The sequence below is a fragment of the Aquila chrysaetos genome, chromosome 18 (assembly GCF_900496995.4).
Source record: "Aquila chrysaetos chrysaetos chromosome 18, bAquChr1.4, whole genome shotgun sequence".
NCBI classification, from domain to species: domain Eukaryota; kingdom Metazoa; phylum Chordata; class Aves; order Accipitriformes; family Accipitridae; genus Aquila; species Aquila chrysaetos.
The window spans coordinates 16,754,405-16,775,635 of record NC_044021.1 but is presented as its reverse complement, the minus strand read 5'-3'; the positions used below and the strand labels follow the sequence as shown (position 1 = coordinate 16,775,635).

General features: G+C 44.0%; 1 protein-coding gene across 9 annotated transcripts in view; it reads right to left on the bottom strand.

Moving 5' to 3' along the window:
* The window catches only part of RREB1 (ras responsive element binding protein 1), a 124,289-nt gene that overhangs the window by 22,724 nt on the left and 80,334 nt on the right, over nt 1-21,231 (bottom strand). For 6 of the 9 annotated variants that reach the window (XM_041118327.1, XM_030041860.2, XM_030041858.2 and 3 more), the window contains 3 exons: nt 16,946-17,090; nt 15,625-15,764; nt 1,227-1,416 (listed from right to left, as the gene is read on the bottom strand). In XM_041118327.1, coding sequence (XP_040974261.1) covers nt 1,227-1,416; nt 15,625-15,764; nt 16,946-17,090 — 475 coding nt within the window. Of the gene's footprint in view, nt 1-1,226; nt 1,417-15,624; nt 15,765-16,945; nt 17,091-17,438; nt 18,474-18,754; nt 19,391-21,231 lie in introns of those variants that run through there. The other 3 variants (XM_030041864.2, XM_041118328.1, XM_041118329.1) reach the window with 3 other exon arrangements.

The following is a 21,231-nucleotide window of genomic DNA, read 5'->3' as shown; positions in this document are numbered from 1 at the left end:
ACATTTATTCTCCCAAGAAAAATACTAAGCTCACAAATGAATTTTATACCTGTCCCTGAAAACGATCATGAATCCAAATGCTGTATTTAAATGCTACCCAGACAGCTTACATGTTGCAAAGGTTCCACATCAAAGAAGAGGGCAAGCGATAAATTAAGTAGAGGGCTGGCAAGATCTTTATATACTCTACACACTCTGTTCAGATACTTCACAGGTCTTGCCTCACAGTGCAAGCAAAACTATTACAAAAGGAAAGTCCCAACATTTAATTCCCTTAATAACTTTAAATGCATGCCATAATTACAAAAGAAATAAAACCAAGTTGTTTAAAAAGTTCTCTCTTCTCCTCATTTTGTAACTTTTACACCAAAACTCTACTAGAGTTACAGAATGACCTACATGCTCCCCTGGACCAGCAGCAAATTTCAGGTCTACCACCTTACAGCCAGAAGAGCTGGAAATCAATGCTTTAATCCAAGTAGAATAAGAAAAAGTGGACATACTGAATAAGCATGGTCCTGGTGGATTGTACTTTTGATTTCTTTCTTTTTTTTTTTTTTTTTGTAAATAGATAAGCAGCTTCATCCAGACCCAAACTAACTAAGGCAGGCAAGGTTTGACAGAGGGAGGAATAATACCATCCAATAGAAAGCTTTATGGCTCTCAGAAAAATATTTACAGACTACCTCCCTGCCTTTCCCCAGCCACTGTCCCTCAAAGGTGCAAAACCTTCAGAACTCACGTGACGAACGTAGTGGAAAGGTGCCTGGGAGTAAGTAAGGTGACTTCCCAAAGGTTTTCGTGATAACATCTTTCACACCACAACTACCTCCTTATTACAGTAAACTAAATAATGTCTTGCTTACCATGTGTCCTCCCTATTGATTTCAAATGTGGGATGGTTTTGGGGAGAAGAGAACTAATGGGCAGGCTGGAAGGGGCAAGGATCTAGTATCAGTGAAATTTTCCTTTAAAATATTTTTATAGATCTTTACACCAATAGTTATCCACTGGAATGCTGAAATAAAACAACCCAAATATTCTTTAGATGAAAAAAGAAAAAGGCAAGGCAGAAAGTATTTGAAGCCTACACAGACAGTGGTAATGTGCTTTCCACAAAATATTCTACACCCAGTCTCTGCCTCATCAAGGACAAGTCTGTCAATGAATTCAGAAGACATGGACTGTATCAGCTGGTACCTTAAGCTATGAAGAACAGAGAGTACCTGAGAAATGCGGGGGAACTTCCTACAGGAGAAGTCCGTGAATCCCAAGTCGTGGAAGCCTGCCGGAATCGAAGGGTTGTTCTGAATGAAAGGCTTTCCCATGGGATCTCTGGGAAGCTGCTTGTGGATAACTGCATTATGGCGCAGTAAGCCTCGATGAGTACGAAAGGTAATACAACAGATGTCACACCTGGAAAGGAAAGGAATAAAATAGAAATGACTTACTCACTGCTGTAAGCTTAAGAACTAGCATTCTTCTTGCATTAGGACAGCCTCCTTCCTCTCACCCCATGATACTAAGAACGTGCTAAATGCAAAACAAAGCCACAGCACGTCAAAAACCTATCACCACAGAAAGGCCATTTCAATCACAGTCACTTTCTACCAGTTTCTGGCTGTTAAGTTCACTGGAAGTTTAAAGAACATAGCAAATGAGAACTGAGCGTCCCACATGGGCAGACGGCAAAGTGGCAGCTGAGACCACAGCCTTCTGACAACCTTCCCATTGTCCAACATAAAATATTTCAATGGCTTTACATGATTTCATTTTTATTAATAAGTACTATTAAAATAAAAGAAATTTAAAAAAAAAAAAAAAAACAGTGACAAGGAGAGGCTAAGTCAAACCTAAGTAGCAAGCAGCTGCAAATGTATAAATAGCACCTTTTTTAACTACTGCTTAAAACTTACTACTGCACACCACTCAAATACCCATGTATGAATTTCCTCCGTGCTGCCTTTCCATAAACTTTCACTGATTTTTCTCAAAGCTGTTATGAGAAATATACTGTTTTAAAAGGAAAACTAGTGCTCCTTGAAGGGGAGGAGGGTCAGAGCAGGGAGACCTGAAACAGGGTCAACATTCCTGACACTCATACACCCCCTTCACAGCCAGTGTGCCCCAAAGAAAAATGCAGAAACAACGTCTTTTCCTACCCACACTTTATTGCTATGATTTCTTGTTTTTCTTAAGTTCTCAAATCTCAAATTCAGCTAAACAAAAGTTTCTCACGTAAGGCAGACTTGCATTAAACAATCAAAGGTATTGGAAATGCAGCTACGCTGCAAGCAGTAAGGACTACGCAGCAACATTTGGCCAACATGTCAACAAACAAGCCCATTGCCTTTTAAATATCTGGTATTTGAGCTCTGAAGCATGACAGGTCACGTCCACTCTGCGTTCAGCAAGTGACATAGAGTTTCACTCAACATGGTTCCTTGTGGTTACAGCTCCAGCTCGCAACCAAAGCATGGGTTTCACAGAAGCAAACACCAGTGAACGTGAAGCAGTCAGATTTTGTCAGTGAGAATATTATATGCACTAGGAGTTTTACACATGTCTTCCCTTGCCTTAGTTCTCCCCATACTGTCTTCGCCCTCCGCATCAAGGAAAAGGACATGTGCCTACTCATTAAAAAAACATCCTGCAATTAGAAATGACTTCTGACAAAATCCTGAAACCACCCCCTCCCTGTCCTGTCCCTAACAAACTCCCATTGTTGTTCTTTTTACCACTACATAAACTTCCAAAGACCTTTTTTATTCCCTGAAAATGAAGAGATAACCAAGTCACCCACAAAGCAACTGGACTCACAGTCTATGAGTGGTGAAAGAAGCAAGTGTGAAGTATATGTAACATGGCCTTTGTTATCACGGTACCCAGAAGGCTGGGACATAAATATTATGCACTGGAGGTTTAATCTGTTTTATCTCCTCTGCCAATTCACTTGCATCCTACCTTTATAATTATAGCCAACATAGTCCCTGCATCCCATTAAATACCGAACCAATGCCATTTACAAAGCAAACGTTTACTTAAAGAGGTCTGCTAAATGTGACGACAATCTCTGGTGATGGTGGGGGAATGCCAACACGTAGCACTCCTCCAGCATCAGGATCTACGGCTCTCCTCCAGCTCACTTGGCAGCACCTATTCCGTGATGCAAAGCTTTCATCTTCAGCAAAAACAAAAACACACAACCACTAAAACCGCTGGGGGAAGGAGGGCATTAAAGAGTTAGAGCAGTCACCTGAAGAACTTGCAGACTACTGAAATAAATCCTTTTTTAGAGGTGATGAAAACGCTTCGCGTGAAAGCAAGCAGTGCTTCTGGCACACTCCTCCTGGTACGTCAGCATACAGACAACAAGGGCTTGCAAGCAATGCTCCTGCACCACCGGGAGCATCGCTGGCGGTCTGTGGGCCCAGCTGTTCTGCAGAGGGATGCAGACCCCCTCCTCAGGGCGTCTTCAGCCAGCTCCGGGGTCCCCAATGTGCCTGTCCTCCCCTGGACCAGCAACACAATGCAGCAGCCGTATCCCCTCATGAGCGACAGGGCAGGCACAGTTACCATTGATGGGACCACAGATCTACTGGAAGAGCCGGCGCCTGCCACGGTACCCTCAGGATTTGGGCTGAGCAGGAGCCAGCGCTCCTGGGCAAGCAGCCAGCCCCCACACACAGCGGGGAGGTGAGCTTCGTCCATCTTACACTCCCTCACCTCCACTGGCTGTGCGACACGCTGATTTTAAGCACTGGTTTATTTAGGGCTCCCATCAAAAGCTGCACTTGAGAGTAAATCTTTCAGAGCAGAGACCCGTGTGAAAGTCCTTCGCAGTACACCTGTATCAACTACTATGCCTCAGGACAGTAAAAATTTGCAATTTAAAAACGGTGTTTTCCATGCAAAGGGAACCGCCTCCCCTCCCCCAAAACAAAAGTAATATATCTTGGAAAAGGAATATGTACTTTCTCTCTTTTATAATGCATAGAATTAAACCCCCCTCTGTATTTTTCTCTTTCCTCCTTAGTCTTCTCTTTTATTTTCCTTGCTGCGAGTGAAGAAGCAGCGAGCAAAAAGAGAAGTCGGGAAAAGGATTAAGCTCTTTTTCCATTCGGTCAAAAAGAAGCTCCTGGCTGAAAAAAGAAACATCCAGATAAATCACGCCTGCACCTCAAGACGCAGGCACTTCAAGGCATACAAACGCACCGCGCCCTGGCTCAGCACCTTCCCCTGGTGTCACAGTTTACAGGATCGCACAGGAGCTGGAGCGCAGGAGGACCCGTGGATGCCCTCCCTTCCTCCGCGGCCCAGGCACACCTGCAGAGGCGGCCGCAGCGCGGAGAGCTGGAACAAAAACAGCCCGAGAAGAGCCCTCCCCGAGAGACGCGTGGAGCAGCCTCTCCAGGGCAGGCACCCCGGGCGAGCCCCAGCGCCCGCGCCGGCACCTTGCGCCCGCGCCGCTCGCCAAGCACGAGGGAGGTCGTTGTAAAGCCGCTCCTGATGCTGAGGGGTGCCGCCGGCCGCCGGCTTGGGAGGTCTCTCACGCTCCGCAGGCCTCACTTGGGCTTGTCAGTCTTCGCTACGGATGCAAGCTATTTAAAATACACGGCCCATTTGCCCAAGCGTACGCGCAACGTTTTTCTCGTGTGTGCGTGTTTTCGTTGAGTGCCCCCTCCCTCGCCTCAAGTAGGGAGTCCAGAGTTTCTCCCAAATGACATGCCTTGAGCTTTGAATACAATTAGCAATGCAGATGCAGATAGGGATGTGTACCACCTCCAAGAAAAACTAACAGGTACTAAGCTTCAAAACCTAACTAGTTAAGGCAAGCATCATGCTGCATTGACTAAGGCTTGTGTTAATTTAAAATGGAGTTAGCTGCCATGCCTAACAATGCATTAACTGGAAGCATTACTTTTTTTAAGGAAGCCTAACAATTAATTTCCCTGTTTTGTCATCAGTACTATTTTCCATCTTTAGGTAGTGTCAATGCTACAGCGTATTTTTAAATCCAAAACCACAGTCTAAGAAGGATAAGAGAAAGGAATCCTAGGTGATATGAACTTTTTTAAACCTTGGTTAAATTGCTTTAAAAAAAATAAAGTTAAATAATTGTGGAAAGTCTGAAAAGTCCAGCACACCAAATAAAGCATCTGAAACATATGGTAGTACTTTGCTCACGATGAACTTTAAAAAAAACAAAACAAAACACCAACCCCCCCCCCCCCCCCCCTTACAATTTCACAAGTCTGCTCATGTGTAGTGCCAAGTCAAACACGGATGGTATGGCTGCAGAGAACAGAGATGGGAACAGGTTCTGAGGTTGTTAGCAGAACAGGCAGAGCAATGGCTCAACACCTGAGTGAAGATAAAAGCACTCTACTTGCAAGGTAAGTTTCCAGATGTAGCAAATAAAAGCCGCTGTGTTATCATGTGATTGCTAGTCTTGGCCACAGTTTTCCATTTTTCTATAAATATGATTACAGAGCAGAGAGAAGAAAGCTGTTCAGTTCCAAGCACAGAGATTCAATTATAAGTAAAAAGGAAAAAGACTGCTTTTAGCAGCTAAGACCGCTTTAAAACAAGCTTCATTCTCAATTGCCTTTATGTTTTGGAGTCATTCATACCTGTACAATGCACACGTAATACTAGGGCTCTGGCTCACGGGCAGAGGTGTACAAAGCAAGCGGGTGAGAAAACAGAACTGCTAAAACCCAAGAGCAGAACTGAAATATAACCATGTGACAACAATGCAATGACCAGGCTGACCTTAGTGCTCAGGTCACATATCACACCAGGCGAGCCTGTTTAATTATTACTACACCAGTGCACCTTTTGCATTTTTTTTTAAAAGGCAGACAAGGTCTCTGTGTAAAAACACACCATTAGAAAGCTTTCTACTAAAATTAGTTAGTATTCTTGAAAACTGTAATGCTAATTAGGATATAAAAGCATTTTAACAGGCTTTAAGAAATAGTCAATGCTTTGTGCAGCTTGTTCAAGAAGCAAGCCAGGATTTGCTATACTTATGACAAGCAGCACCTATGCAAGAGAAGTTTACATAAGCGATGCCTGTTGCTTTGCACTACACTGAGCCAATTCCAATCTGTCAGCAATGGAAATAGCTTTTTTCTTTAAGAAAAGGAAAGACATTTTAGAAAGGAAATGCAGAGCCAAATTTTAAGCAAAATTAATCAGTCTTGATTTTGATTAAGGGTAATGCAGTCAAACATTCAATCCTTCTAAATTTTGTATTTCAGTAGTCAAGATGCAAATGCCAAATATTTATATCCATCATTCTGTTACCAAGAAATTAAATAAACACTATGCTCTGCATTACCTGAGACTGGTGGTGGGAAAGTGACACTTAGCATTCTTCTACTTACACTTCTGAAAGCACAAAAGAGTAGACCAAAACCTGAAGACTTCACCCATGCAGCTCACTAACACTATGTTGCCCATGTTGTGGATGTCAATAAATAAAACCAGTGTTAATTTCTAGGCCTTATCTAAAATAAAAAGGTTGGTACCATTTTGTTCCTTTCCTGTCTGTGCTCTTTAGCAACTGCCACAAACAGAAGCAAGGAAAACAAAACAAGAATTCAACATATCCTGAGACAGAAGTCATTAATACACAGTTATGTTATTAAGTCATCTAACTCCTCCCACTGAAATCCCTAATACAGCCAGTAGATAAATTTCTACCTTTGTCCTTCTTATTCTCCTTTCCGTCTCACAATATTTGCAGAATTAATGCGGCTCTCCTTAAGAGCAACGAAAATCCTATGCTGACCTAAAAATAATCTAACTGGGCAGAAGAGAAAGATGGGCGATTCCCTGCCGTTGACTCATGTCCACACCAGGGATGGGAGCAGGCTTCCAGCCTCCGCACTGGTAACGTGCGCTGTAGAGGAGGCCAACAAGGAGAGGGAGATAGGAGAAAGGATGGTTTTAAACATAAGGGCTTTCACCATCTATGAAAGAAAAACCAGCACGTTACAGACATACTCCCCTTCAGGAAAGGATTCCTTCGCTTCTCTCTCACTTCTTTTGGGGCAAGGCGAAGGGAGGGAAATGAGAGAGAGCAAATTGGTTTCTGCTCCTGTGCAACCCCACCCAGGTCCAGATACTCATCTCCTTTTGGATGAAAAACCCTTCCTGGCCTCCACACCCAGGGCCCTGGGAAATAACATCCACAGCTGCACTAATCTCTCCCACTTGCTACAGATGAGTGATGGAAAAGCAGCAGTGCTTTGAATGCTGCTCCTGCCTCCCTCCTGGGGATCTCTGTGGGTCCTCCCGCTGTCCTGAGATGATTGTTCCTGCCTCCCTCCCCCACAGCATCACCGTGTGTCTGACCCCGAAGCACCGGCTGCTCTCCCACCTCCACCTTGCCCAGTGCTATGGGTCAGTGCTGAAACTGCAAGCAGCACCGTGGCACTGGGAGCCAACTCCCTGCCAGGCACAACGGGCTGGAGAGACTTCCCTCCCCTTTCCCAGTGCGTACGGGGATGGACACAGCTCACCAGAAGTTCAATGCATGCTGCTTCACCTCCGCAGCAAAGGCGGGACTTTTCTTTTAGCTTTTCCTCCCCCCCACCTCCCCACTGGCTGTCCGACTTTGTTACCAATGTGTCCCGTCGCTCCTTTTAATCCTCTCCCTCAAAGAAGCCACCCTTGGGTGCAGCAAAGGCTGAAACCACTGCACCAGCCCTTCTATTAATAGAGGGACACACAATGCTATGTGCATTCCTACAGCCGCGCTGTGGTCCAGGCGAGAAAAGTATCATGTAGGAGCCAGGGCAGATCCGATATAAACTGGGGTGATGTTGTGCTTCAGAAACTTGTCGGCATGCCATGGAGCCAGTGTCCATACCGGCGTACCATGACTCCCACAGTCAGACCAACTCAAATGAAGTTAACTGCTATAAGGTTTAATAAAAAGGCATGAGCCATCCTGGGCCATCTTTTAACTTTCTTTGTGTGTGAGCAAAGAAAGATCAGGAAAAAAGATTTCACTTCTTCCCAACACTGTAATGAATTGCATGTACCAGCAACACTTCAACAGTGCCAGATATAAATACCTCTGCCCCAGTGGAACAGTAGCTTACTCTACCATTTACTTCAACAGAATTAACATGCAACTAAGAACAAATAAAGGGAAAATGGGAGATGGCCTGCAGACACTTGCACAAAGTAGTTCATTTTCTCATAATGACCTTTTTACTTAATAAAGGTCAAAGTTTTAAAAACCAGAAGTGTCAAGAAATTGGCTGGACAGAATCATGGAGCAAGAGCTGAACTGAAGATCAACATAAATAAAAATGAAGAGTTTAATAACTAGGGCAAGCATACCTGGTCAAAAAAAAAAGCATGACCAGTGCAGTCCTCTACAGCTACCAAAACTGGAAGCTGCACAGCATCCAGAATAAAAGTCATTATTTGTGCACATAAACTCAAGTGGACCTTCTGGTATTCTTTCGAGGTAAGAAAAGGAAAGCTATTCCTGCCTTCTAAGACATCTTTCAAATATGGATGCCAAGTACTTGTGTAGTTTTAAAATTAATGGCAAGAGTTAAAAAAAAAAAACCCTGTGTCTACCATGTTAAAAAAACCCACAATTTTTCACAAGTAACCTAAGAAGAAACATACCTACAGGCGCTTGTCTATCCTATAACCATCCACTGATGACAACAGGGCTCGCAAATAGGTGCAGCCGAATCTGGACTGAACACCCTGGCCCTTATCTACATTTGCAGGTAAGCTATGCTCAGCACGCAGACATGACTGCTAACACAATAAGCAGCAGCCAGCATGTTGAGAGAGCCTGCATATAAACAAACCCCGGTCATCAGGATCAGGCAGGCATGCTAATAACCTATTTTAGCTCAGCCCTCTTTCCCTCCTGTATTCCCTTTTACAAGAAGCCTTCCTCTACAGTCCGCTTTGCATTTTACCCACTTTCTATTCTTGCAACCGAGCTAAGATATTCAACACCATGTGACACACCACACAGTTTCACATGAGAGTGTCACTCCCTGTGTCCATTCACTATCTGATACTTTTACCCGGCTGCTCTGGATTCCCAGTCTCCTCGCACAATGAGCTCCCTGATGTGAGGTGACCACTTCTGGGCCAGCGTTGGACTCGCGCTGCTCCTCAGATGTTTCCCATCTCACTTTTCTGAACAGAAACTTCAGAAAGCACTTAAAACACAGTTCTGGTTTGCTTTTGCAAGCCAGCATACACAGACAGATGCTCAACCCACTGATTTTACTTCTCCATTTGCTCAGTAAAAGGATGCATTCACCAGCTTGCTTGCATATCCTCTGCCTTATCAACACTAAGAGTTGCATTGTACCACAGCGTATTTTTGGTCCTAGCATTTACCAGAGCTGCATTTCACCGTCACCAGCTGGCTCATGGAATTGCTCCTGTACTGAAAATGCTGCCAACAGAGACCAGGATTCAGTTCGTAGTTCCTATCAAGACACTGAGCGAGCAACTTGCAGAGCAGAGCTGAGCAGGAGAGTCTGCCGAATCAGCAACGCCACACAACTGACCCTTGTGCGCCTCCATCCTCGGCTATAACTAGTCTTGTAGCATCGACTCTCTTAGTACTCAGTAACTCTAGCAGCAGTTCCTACCTAAACTATCCTTGCTAGTACAATCTCAAACAATGACTAAGAAGGGAAGTAACAGGGCCAAAGTACAGTGTGCCAAAACCAAAGGTCAAGGAGGTCCATGAACATGTCTATGCTGGAGTGCTCTCCATCTCTCTCTCTGTACTCAATGATCGTGTAGGATACAACCACCTCAGAATTATCCAGCTGCATTAAAAAAGCACAACATTTCATATTTTGAAGTGCTAACAAGGAATGAGCTTATCTATGTGCACACCAACAGTTGTGACAGAGATGGAAAAGTAGTATGAAATTTCACAATGCTGCATGAAGACTACCCGTCATTCATGCTTCAAGTTGCTTCCAGTAACATTAGTGTCAACTACTAGGAGAAAACTTCCCACCACGAACCTGTAGTTTTGTCTCGCAAGTAATATAAATTGCAAACAACATTTAGTTTTCCAACACATTCATTCTTGTAAGTTTGCAATGTCCCTAACACGCTCTTCCCACAAAAGGCTGACCACGTGTAGAAAGCTACATGCTTCACAAAAACGAAGTCAGCAGGATTATTCCCTACTATATAAGGAGAGAAAAAATAGAAAGTGAATTCCTGAAGTTGCTTGAGTGGGCATTGGCAAAAACAGGAATGAAACTTAAGGGGCTTTTTCTGGTGTTTTTTTTTTCTTTTACATCCTGTACGAAGTACTTTTACTCAGTCACATTGCTGCTCTGTATGCAACTTAGTCTTGTACTAGTCTTTTCTCCTGGTGCTAATGATTGAAATAATCTCTGTACACTCTAAATTTGCATTAATTTATTTTCTTGGCTATTTTATCTCCCCAAAGCCGATGTACAGAACTGCCCTCAAGAACAGTAACTGGGCAATAATCATGTAATATTCTAGGTAGCTGGAATCATTTTGACTTAAAACCCACTTCCTTTTGTCTTGACTTGAACGGGGCTGCTCATGTGCATTGGCTAAAATGATTTAAGATTGGGACGTAGGTCCAGGTGCCTTGCAGCATCCCACTACCTGACACCATGCACTGAAGAACGGGCATGTGCTGGAAAAGGGGGAAACCGGGTGACCAGCCCGACTGACTCGCAAGCTGCACATGACACCTTGTGAAACAATTTACCCACAGAGTCCAGGAGACCATTCCTAGCGCATTTAAGTTGCCCACTCCTTCTGAGTGAAGCCAGGTAACACCAAGCCAGAACCGTAGCATTTTCCACCTGGGAGTGTTTTCAGAAACAAGAGCTTACAGTGGTTACCCTGGCAAAACTGGAGGCAGCTGACAACAGACACCAATGGTCGGGGTGTCCTGACACTTTCCATTCCAGGACCTGAGCTCTTCTGTTACTATGCTTGTTACCAATCGAACTGTTCAAAACAACTTTTGTTGGCTTTCCATGGTGGCGTTCAACCTCTAGCCAATTTGACTTTACAAGTTTCAGCAAAACTTGGGTAGGCTGTTTTGAAGAACAAGGTAGACTGTGAATGGCTTTTGGTTTTCTTTGTTTGGAAGTTCTACAGAAGCACATTACCCTGGGGCAAGAGAACTGCTTTTGCTGTCCTTGTGAAAATATGCCTGGGATTTGGCAAGTTTCAAAGCTTAATATATTATATCACTGTTTGGACATGCTCTGTAAAAGGTCAAAAAAGTTAATCTACCCTGAATCCATTCATGGCAACAGGCATCTACTGGTTCTGGTCACCAGGTCAGCTCAGTGACTGAGGCAGTCAGTGTCTTTCACACTCTGCTATGTCTATTTATTTCTTGTCTCCTATAAAAAAATCAGCAAACACAAATCCTGTAACTGAGGGAAATGCCACACTGAACCAAATGTGATCAGAAAGTTCCCATAACACTCATTAAGATCCAGGCCTTTACCATGTTCAGACTGCACAACTATCCTCGCTGAGAACTGATGTTGAAACATGTCTGTAAGAAAGGAGGTAACTGCAAAACCATCACCACCTCCCTCCTCCTCTCCTCAGGAAGACACACAGGCATGAGAGGCAGCATAAATATCTCCTTGCTGCTGTGAGGAAGGAAAAATTTAAAAACGTTTAGCTGTTGGTACAAAGTACTGTAAGAAGCCTCCTGGAGGAGAAGGAGAGGAAATATAAAGGGTATGCTCTGGTTACGATGAAAACCAACAGAGGAATGTGATAGTGCATGTACTTTTTTAAAAGCCACACATTTTACTTTAAGTCTGTTCCATCGTACTTGCCAAAGGAAAGAGGAGAAACCTCACATAGCGCCTCGAGAGGTTTCTCCCCAGGAAATCCTCATGCCTCCTTTGCTTGCACTGCTGATGTTGCTCAGAGCTGCCTGTCAGGCGACCTTTACAAGCACATTACCATGTTTGACAGCAACCCTCTGCCACAGAAGTTTCCAGAGAAGTTACCCCGCTCCATGAGGTTTCTCATTTTCCCTATTGGCTGCACAGCATTTCAGCGCTCTGCTAATTATATCAACACTCAGATACAAACTCACCAAAATAGACAGTGTCCTGAGGCCCCAGCTGCAGGGAAACAGACGTCGTCTTTAAATAATCCAGGTAGAGAGGCAAGGGAGGTCAGAGAGCACCCCTGGGCCACCTCCCACTGCTAACCGGGACTGCAGACAACCTTGCTGGGACCAGCTCATGTCACTAATTAGGGTGCAGGTCCCAGGGCTTCAAAGGGACAGAGACTGACCAGAGGGGGTAACGCCATGAAGGAGATGCAGTGCCACAGCCCATTGTCAGCGGGACAAAGGGCCCTATTATTGCTCCAAAGAGCAGGGCAGTTCTTACCGTAATTAGGAGACAAAGATGCACGATTTAGGATTTTACATAATCAAGAGATACTCTCCCAAGCAGGAGCCCCTCTCACACAATCAGTGGATTAAGTATTGTTTATTCTGCTGCAAGTAAACAATGAGGTGCCCCCCCCCCCCCCCCCCCACCGCTTGGGGCTTTACATGAAAAAGCAGTATTGGGCAAAACAATGCCGGGTGTCTTTTCATCTGACTTTGAACAGCTAACCCTGTGATTTAAAGTTGTTCATTTGACAGTATCTGGAAGGGTAACGGCCCACCCTGTAAATTAGCTGCTCACATACTGATCCGAGGGCTGCCAGACAGCCTTACCTTTGCTGCTGCTTAGCAGAGCCGGGCTAGAACGGACAGAGAGCTCTGGGGGCAAGAGGCTGTATTTACACAACAGCACTACAATGGCAGGATTAAAGGACCACAAGGAAGCCAGGCAGAAGCTCCTGCCCACCCCGGCACTTTGCTGCTGCTGGGGATGCACCCCTGAAGGGAGGCTGGTACCACCGTCAAGGCAATGCATGCTGCTGCACCGGTCCAGAGACAATGTCCGCAATCACAGAATCATTTGGGTTGGATCATTTTCACACTAACTACTGGGGGAACAAAAAGGAGTCGGATGTTTGCCCTGTGGTTTACAAAGAAAGGCACGGCTAGGCAGATTGAGCATCACTTATTTTTGGCCATGACAAAACAGTCTGTGCTGGGCTACCTAAAGCCGTAGGTCCAAACCGACTGCCAGACATAGAGCATCTGGCTCTGGGATGCACAAAATCTCATACCTGCATCACAGAAGTCCTGATGAAGTGACTCTACTTTTACAATATTGGCAATAAAAAGAGACTGAGGGTGTTCTGCTCCCTGCCCTTTGCTCATAACACAGCTGCTACGCTTTTTTGTTTGAACTTTAAGGAGCGTTCTTCCTCCTCGTCTTCTACAATAAGAAAACACCAGGACTTGATGAACACCTTCTAACATTTTGCAGTTTGCTCCCCTACCACAAGCACACCCATACACACGTGCCTCCTGCTCTGATACTCTAGCAAAATATTCTCTTTTCTTCATCTCTCTCACTCAGAAAAACACCCCTAAGCCTCACCAAGAGGAATCATTTCAGTCACATGAACTCAGGACTGAGAATGGCATGGCACATTCAGTGTATCTTGTTGAATCCTACAAACAGTCTTGCAGAACCCTGGGAAACCAGACGGTTACAACCCCTGCCTGGCAAGGATTTTAACCTGTTTCCTTTGGGATGAAAGCATCACCTTAACAGCAGCCCAGACTGCTCTGCTTACCAGAGGATTTTCTGTTAGGTTGGGCCAAGCAGACAGTGTCATTTGACTTGTCTAGACTAGGACAAAAGGTGTGTTTTAAACCAGATAGGCAGGGCAAGTTGTATTTGAATATGTTAGCTGACCAGGGAGAACCACAGCTTCCTTGTCCTGTCCTATCTCCACTGACGTGTCTTAAATTGCTAAAGCAAATATTTGACAACCCCCCCCCTTACCATCGTCCAGACAAGGCCATAAAGACCAGCATCTCAGCACCACCCTTAACTCATGCCCACAGAGCTTGACAATCATGGTTTTGATTTAAGGACACGTTTTAGTCTTTGTTGCTCAATACAATCAAGGGTAGCAAAATCCATTTCAGGAGAATATTATCCAAAAGCAAGCGTCCTAATACTAGAGAAAGAGTTGCATGAAGAGGAACAGCACATCTGCCCAGCCAGTGTGTCTTTCTTCCTCGCCGCAGCAGACTGCAGAGCTGTCAAGCTAGAAGGGTATTCTGTTATCTTTTATCCAGCACTCAAAGCAAGAGAATCCACCTCTCCACTCAGGTCCATGGCATATAACTTTGCAAAGAGGTCATATCTTCATAGAAGCTTCAAAATGAGGCTAATGCCAGGAGAAGTCTAATATGACAGCTGCTTTCTCTAAAGTGTAAACTGTATGGCAAAATTATCTCAGACTCCCTTTTGTGGGGGTTGCAGAGCTCTTACCAGAGAACAACTGTTTCAGTTTTGCTCTTTAATGAAAATTTACTTCATTTACTTCGGAAACAGCAAACTCCATTTAATTAACTACTATTTGTTGGACCAAGTTTAAGAAAGAGCTTTCCAAGTCCTTTCCCCAATAATTACAGCACTTAAATGCCTTTAAAAATGGTTTTACACATATTTACCAAGGTTTTCTAATTAAAAAAAAATGGAAAATTTAATACAATTAATTCCATTTAATAAAATGGCATGGAGCAGAGCCATCCCATTCTATTAAGAAACTATTCAGGAGAGGGTGTTGACACTTCAAGATGCTGAATTCTGCACCATTCCAAAAAGATCACTAGAGTCCAATGTCCCAAAATAAGCTTAAAACAATGACAATCTTCTGCAAATGGACAATCTCCATTTCTAAAATAGCAGCTTTCCTACCTGTTTAAACTAGACTTGGAATATCTCTTTTATATCTTCATGTACCTGTTTCTACATTTTTCTATGGTAAAAAACAGGAAATAAAAAAGTATCAGGAGTCCCAGGGGCAATTACCTGAACCAAAACACAACACCCAAGCACCTTCCCAAATAATTAATAACTAATTTTTCCTTGTTAAGAGAAGCTGATTTAAGCCAAAATCCAAATCATTCCCTAACCTCAACAGGCAGAAAAGCATAACACATTTTATTGAAAGTCTGGAACCAGAAATTCATCTGTCTTCACTCACTCCCACAACAGACAACAAAACCTTTATATTCAGCTGCCTTCTACTCCTCAAGTGGAATAATCTCATAGGTTGGTACCTGAATACTTCTATCAAGTTTTGCTTCATGTTTTAAGCATCTTTAGTCTAACTTGTTAAAATTTTGCTATGTTGGCATTTTACAGTTTTATGTAAAAACAGTGATGGGTTTGGAGGGGAGGAAGGGGTGCTTTAATTTCTTCTAAAAACATTCCCAGCTATTAACTGGCAAGGTTTCCTGTATTCGCAAAAAATAGTAAAATTAAGCCCTACAGCACCCTGGTGACACAAGATGAGGCAGAAACATTTAAAAACCTGTTCAAAATCACAAAGAGGGGCAGTTAACAGTGCAGGGGGCTGAATGGCTGTACCCCTCCCCAGCAGGCTCCCTCAGGCCATCTGGTGACCAGAAACACTCTTGGGACTATTTCTTACCTCAGCGAATTATCTGGATGTGTCTCCATGTGGGACTCCAGCCCATACTTGCAAAAAAAATCTTTGAAACACACTGGACAATGATAAACTTCCTCCTCAGCCTTCTTATCCCCTTCACCGGAGTGACCATCCTCGACAACCTTCAGAGAAAGGGGAAAAAACTTCACTAGACCAAATCTTAACCAACAAACTAAACATGCAATCCATTCAAATTCCTTCTCTTAAAAACAAAGTAGCGGGCTTCATCCGTAACATTGCTGCAGGCGACCAGAAATTACTCATTTCAGCAACAGAGAGGGTAAGTGACAGAGCCCCTGCGTGTGTGTGAGAAGGTGCATGACAGAAAAGGAGGCTCAGTAGGAGATAAAGTACGCAGCTAAGTCACGGATACATCAGTTCTAATGAGAAACTGCAATTTGAACAACTTATAAACCCGTATGTTTATATACCACTGAACTAGCATTCCTCCCCCTTCAGAAAGCCAGGCGAGCTGTCAGCCTAAATTATTTATGCCACTGAAGATACCGCCAACTGCTAACTCGAGTGGTCCAGGGAAAAGCAATAAACTTCTGCATGTTTTCTATAGCCCTCTTCTGATTACAGGAAGAAAAGCATGCGTATAACAAGGGATACTGAGCTAAATGAAACTGCTACTAGTTTGCCATTTAGAGATAGTAAGTGGAAAGGGTCGAGTTAAGTTTGGCAGCCACCGTACATTTTGTACAAATGACTGAAATGCACTAAAATATTTCACAAATAAAACCCTAATGGAAATGTCTAGCCTTCAAATACATATTTTCTGGTTGCTCTTGCAACTCCAATAATGCAGGATTATACTACTGTGAAAGGGAAATGTACTACAGTTTTGGTTTTTTTTTCTGGATCAAGACAAAAACAGACTTAAGCTGTTGCTGCTTCTGAAGTAAACACTGTTTTTTTTAAAAGTTCAAAACACTATCCTGCAAGACTACTATGAATTAAATGGGAGAAAACAAAACTAGGGGAAAAGCTGCAGTAGCAAAAGAATAGTTCATCCTCTTGTCATCCAACATCAATTACCTAATATAAATCATATGCAAATCCAAAAATTTAAACAATAAAGAATTAAACAAATTGAATTATTTCAATCTCTGAAATTAGAAACTCATTTTCAATCTCAGACAACAGTGTTGGCTGCACAGGAAAAGCATGGCATCTTAAGATATATACAGGTCTGTAACAAGCCCACATTTTAATATTTCTATGCTGACTGCATGAGCTCAACAGCTGACAGTTTAGGAGGTAGCCAGGAACATCTTTTGCTTCATGCGCCATAAAGAACCTTTTTTGCAGGTGTCCTCTCCTCTCTGTCCATCTCAGCATCGTGACTAAACTTCCGTTTCGAAGATAACCGCCTGCGCTTCAGCGGCGACGGGGGAGTTGTGCTCGCTGTGCTGTTCGGATCCTTCTCGTGAATCTTCATGTGCCTGAACAGGAGGGGGAAGAAGACACTGTCAGCAGGCAAATCGGAGAGGAAAGTCTGCGTAAATTTTAATGCCAACACCACTTCTAAAGTTCGCCTTTAAAGGATACCAGCAGAGATCCCATAAACAGGACTGAACTTCTAAAAAACAGCTGGGGCACGATCCAGCACGGCCGTTTGCAGCGCCCGTGACCCTGCGGGGCCACGGCCGGGAGCCCGGCAGCTCTCCCCCACGCCCCAACCCCACAGCTCGGCGCCTGCCCTGCTGCCATCTAGCCCCACGAGCACTGTGTCCGTCCCCACCATCCCAGAGGCCCTGCTTCTGCCTAATACTGCACAGCAATCTACACGCCCAGCCTCCCAGTCTTGTGGCGGTCTAGTAAGTAAAAGACTGCACCGTAGCATACATTTCTCTCAGTGCAAAAAAAGTGTCCCATCTTCAGCTAGCTCTCCTTTTGTAGTTTCAGATGGATCTGTATATGCCAATGTCAGAGCAACACTTCTTAAATACATTTGTTTCCTTCTCATCCTTAATGTGTTGGTGCACCCCAATATCGAATTTCAACTGCAACTTCGAAGTCAAGATATATCTGGTCACACTGTTCAGCTGCAGCAGGTATGGCTTGCAAAACTCTGTATTGCCGAAGCACGTTCACAAACCTGCTTCCCCAGGAAAACAACTATTTCTTGTCACAAAGACAGTGGAAAGGGGAGAGGGACAAAACGGCTCAGGAAACAATCTCATGAATATCTGTATACAGTTGACCCGCTTTGCCTTTTGGTTTTCTGTACTTGCAACCTGAGGAAGACAGTGTCATCTAGTTCCCTTCAGTTAGCTGAAAGGTATTGCTCCCGTGCTTCTTTTTCTGAGCACTCAAAGCTCAAATTGTAAATTTTCTTTTTATAAAAAATGTTGGGCCTTTAACCTCACTTCAAATTTGCAGTGCTTTTGAAAAAAATCAAACTTGCGCTCCTACATGCAATGAAAATTTTTGCTTCTAATAGCTAGAAATAGGAGTGCAGGAGAGAGTTGCCCTTTGTCCACTCGACTGACTTCAAAGCAGCACAAGGGAGACAATGTTAATGGCATTTGGGCACATCCTTCAGAAGTCACACCCACAACTCGGCTCAGGACTGTGCCATTTAACTTGACTGCACGCTATCATGTTCAAACATGAGAGAATGTTGTAACCTAGACGAGTCTCGTATGTCCTCATAACTGCTTGGGTGTTATGACATAAAATCCGTTTTAGTTTTGGATGCCAAGGGCATGATGCTTCAAGATAACACACTGGACCGAACTGACCCACGGGCAGACTCCACCGGAGCTGCTGGGAGGACTGTCTCCTTAACACAATGCTTTTTTTAACATTTCCTTTCGCCATCTCTGAACCTTAACAACAACAAAAAAAAAAGGCATCTAAATTACCGTCTCAAACTACAGCCAGGCTTCTGAGGGTGTCATGCGGGAACAGCCTCAAGCCAAAAGCACCACATGTACCAGAATCGATGCAAGATTAAAATGGCTGTTCAGCTACTGCCTGCTTTCAACACCCGGCAAGGCTGGGGCTGCTCAGAGGACCAGGTCCACATGAGGAAAATGTGGCTCCCCCGGCCTCCCAGTAACCCTCACTGGTCACACAAATGGTCGACGGACACTGGTGTCACCTGTCAGTCACACTGTTGGAGGTTCGAGGAGGAGAGAGCATCTGTGTGCAGACGTGCCCAGCAGGTTGGGCACAGCATCATGGAAGCGTTGCTGAATTTGTCTGACCTCTTTCCCTGCCGATTGCCTGACTGGGAGCAGAAGGAAGCTTGAAACTCAGAGGGTTTGGCTCTCTCCAGGTTCGACAGGACCCAGGGAGAAGGTGGAGCGCTGACACAGCCTCTGGAGTGCAGTGCACTCCCCTGCCTCAGCCCCCTGGTAGCCCTGCCACCACAGGCACCAAAGCTGACTGATTTATCTGCATGAATTCAGTGCTACCTGGTCTCACAAACTCTGCTGGGAAGGCATCTGCAGGTACCGTACTGCCTCATTTTCTTTAGTCTTTTTTTTCTTTCTCTATGGCACTGACCTAACTTCTCCTGCTAGCTAGAGCTTCCTATGGGTGGTAAATCAACAGCGAGAGGAGCAGTTGTCTGTATTCATGCAAGAATAAGGGAGAAGAAACCAGTTACTTGCTCAAAGGGTTTCTGTCCACAATGGTTGAAGATAAAATTCAAAAAGCATCTGGGAAAAACAAAACGTAGTATTCAATTGCACAGGTAAAGCAAAAGCTGGAAGGTGGTTTGTTGGGTCTTTTTTTTTTTTTTTTTTTCCCTCCTCCTCCTTTTTTTTTTTTTTTTTTTTTTTTCTTTTCGGTAAAGACTGCTTTCTAGTTTCAATGAGCTCTTGAAAGTGAGACAGAGGCTTTTGCATGTGCCTGTCTGTCCCCCGACCCCAGAAACACACATGGCCTGCATGCTTAACCTTGTGGCAGCTTGGCTGATGCATAGCTAATATTATTTGGCCAGTTACTTTTCAGATAGCTAGAGAGCAAAAGCAGTCAAGCTAAATCACGTTCACCCAGAAAACAAACAAACAAAAAAACCTGCTATGCATTAAGCATGGGACTTTTTGTTCCTATTTTCTTTTAACGTCTCTTTTCTGCTAGTAACAAGTATGCAGAACTCCTGTTTAGTAGCTACCTATGCAAAACAGCTTCCTTAGGGCTAAGTTCTCTCCTCTTGCTGTTTGTCCACCTGATGAACTCTGCCTTTTGATGGAGCTGTTCCTACTTGAGAGGGGTGCGATGGCACATCCACAGCATACCAAGAGGAGAAAGTGTTGAGACCCCCAGGTTCGTGCCAGTCCAACCTGGCACCTCTGCCTGGTATGACCTCACACATGCAAACACACTGGCTCCTGCTAGTCCCAAAAGCAGTCCAGCCTTGTCTGCAATATAACATATACTAATAAGGCACAGCTTGCTAACGTGGGTGCAGCACCACAGTGACAGGGCTTTGCTACATCTGGTGTCAAAGTCATCGACTGCCCCCAACTTGCAGTTCTCCTTCCTGCAACGTGCATGCTTTTGCCATGCCCTAAAAGCGAGAGCAGAATCCGTACCCACAGCAAGGAATGTGGTAATCCCTTCATGTTTTAGTTTTGCATATTTCAAAGGAAGCAGCTCAAGCTATTAAGCTATAAACAGGAAGACACCCTGACTGCACCTTTGACTTTTACTGTGTAGGTCAAATATCACAGCGGCTGTGATAGCTCTCTGCATGCAATCATTAAGGAGAAAAGAAAAATCCAAAACCTAAGCAGCCGGTTCCAGAGTTCTTAAGAAGAGTCGCAACCTGTCCACATTACAGCCAGCAAGTTTGTTCCTTTGGCAGGTTAAGCAAGTTTCACTACATCAAGTCAAGGGTGGAGAGGAAAAAGATTACTAGACCTACAGCCCAAGATAAGCGGGAAGATAAAGCCAAGCAGTACAAAGGATAGACACAATCTTCATCTCTCTTTTACTTTGCAACATGGATGTCATTCTGCCTCAAGAAAACATTTATCACACAACTTGGGTTGAACTGCAGCAGATGCCAAGTCACATCCACATCCACAATCTGTCTTTTAAAGTTAAACACTCCCTTCACCAAGGCTCCTTTTACTTAAAAAGTTTCCTAACTATAATTGGGGGGGGGAGTATTTGTGTTGCCTTATCCTCCCTTAGAAGAGTTTGCCTTGATTAGATCTTACATGTAATGCTGAAAATGCTCGACCTCACAGTTTAGCCTGCCAAGATACAAGGAGAACAGGAACAAAGCTGTGCTTAGAAGTTATTTTCCCATTGTGACTATAACAACATATTTTGGCCTGACAACACTGGCATACTTTGAATACGAAAGCCAGGCTCATAAGTCAGCCTGGCTTTCAGCATCTTACAATGATAAAGGAAAATGATATGACATTCATCAGTTCCACAAAATAAAGATAAACACTCAACACTTTAAGTGAGAATGTAGTTAAAAAAAAAAAAGCAAAATAAGGACATGCACAGAAATGCTCATATTCAGTCACAGATGCAGGTTACAGTAACATGTGCCAGCAGCTCTGAAGTTACCACTACTGCAGCTCAGAAGAGAGCCAGAGCTACAGAAGATGA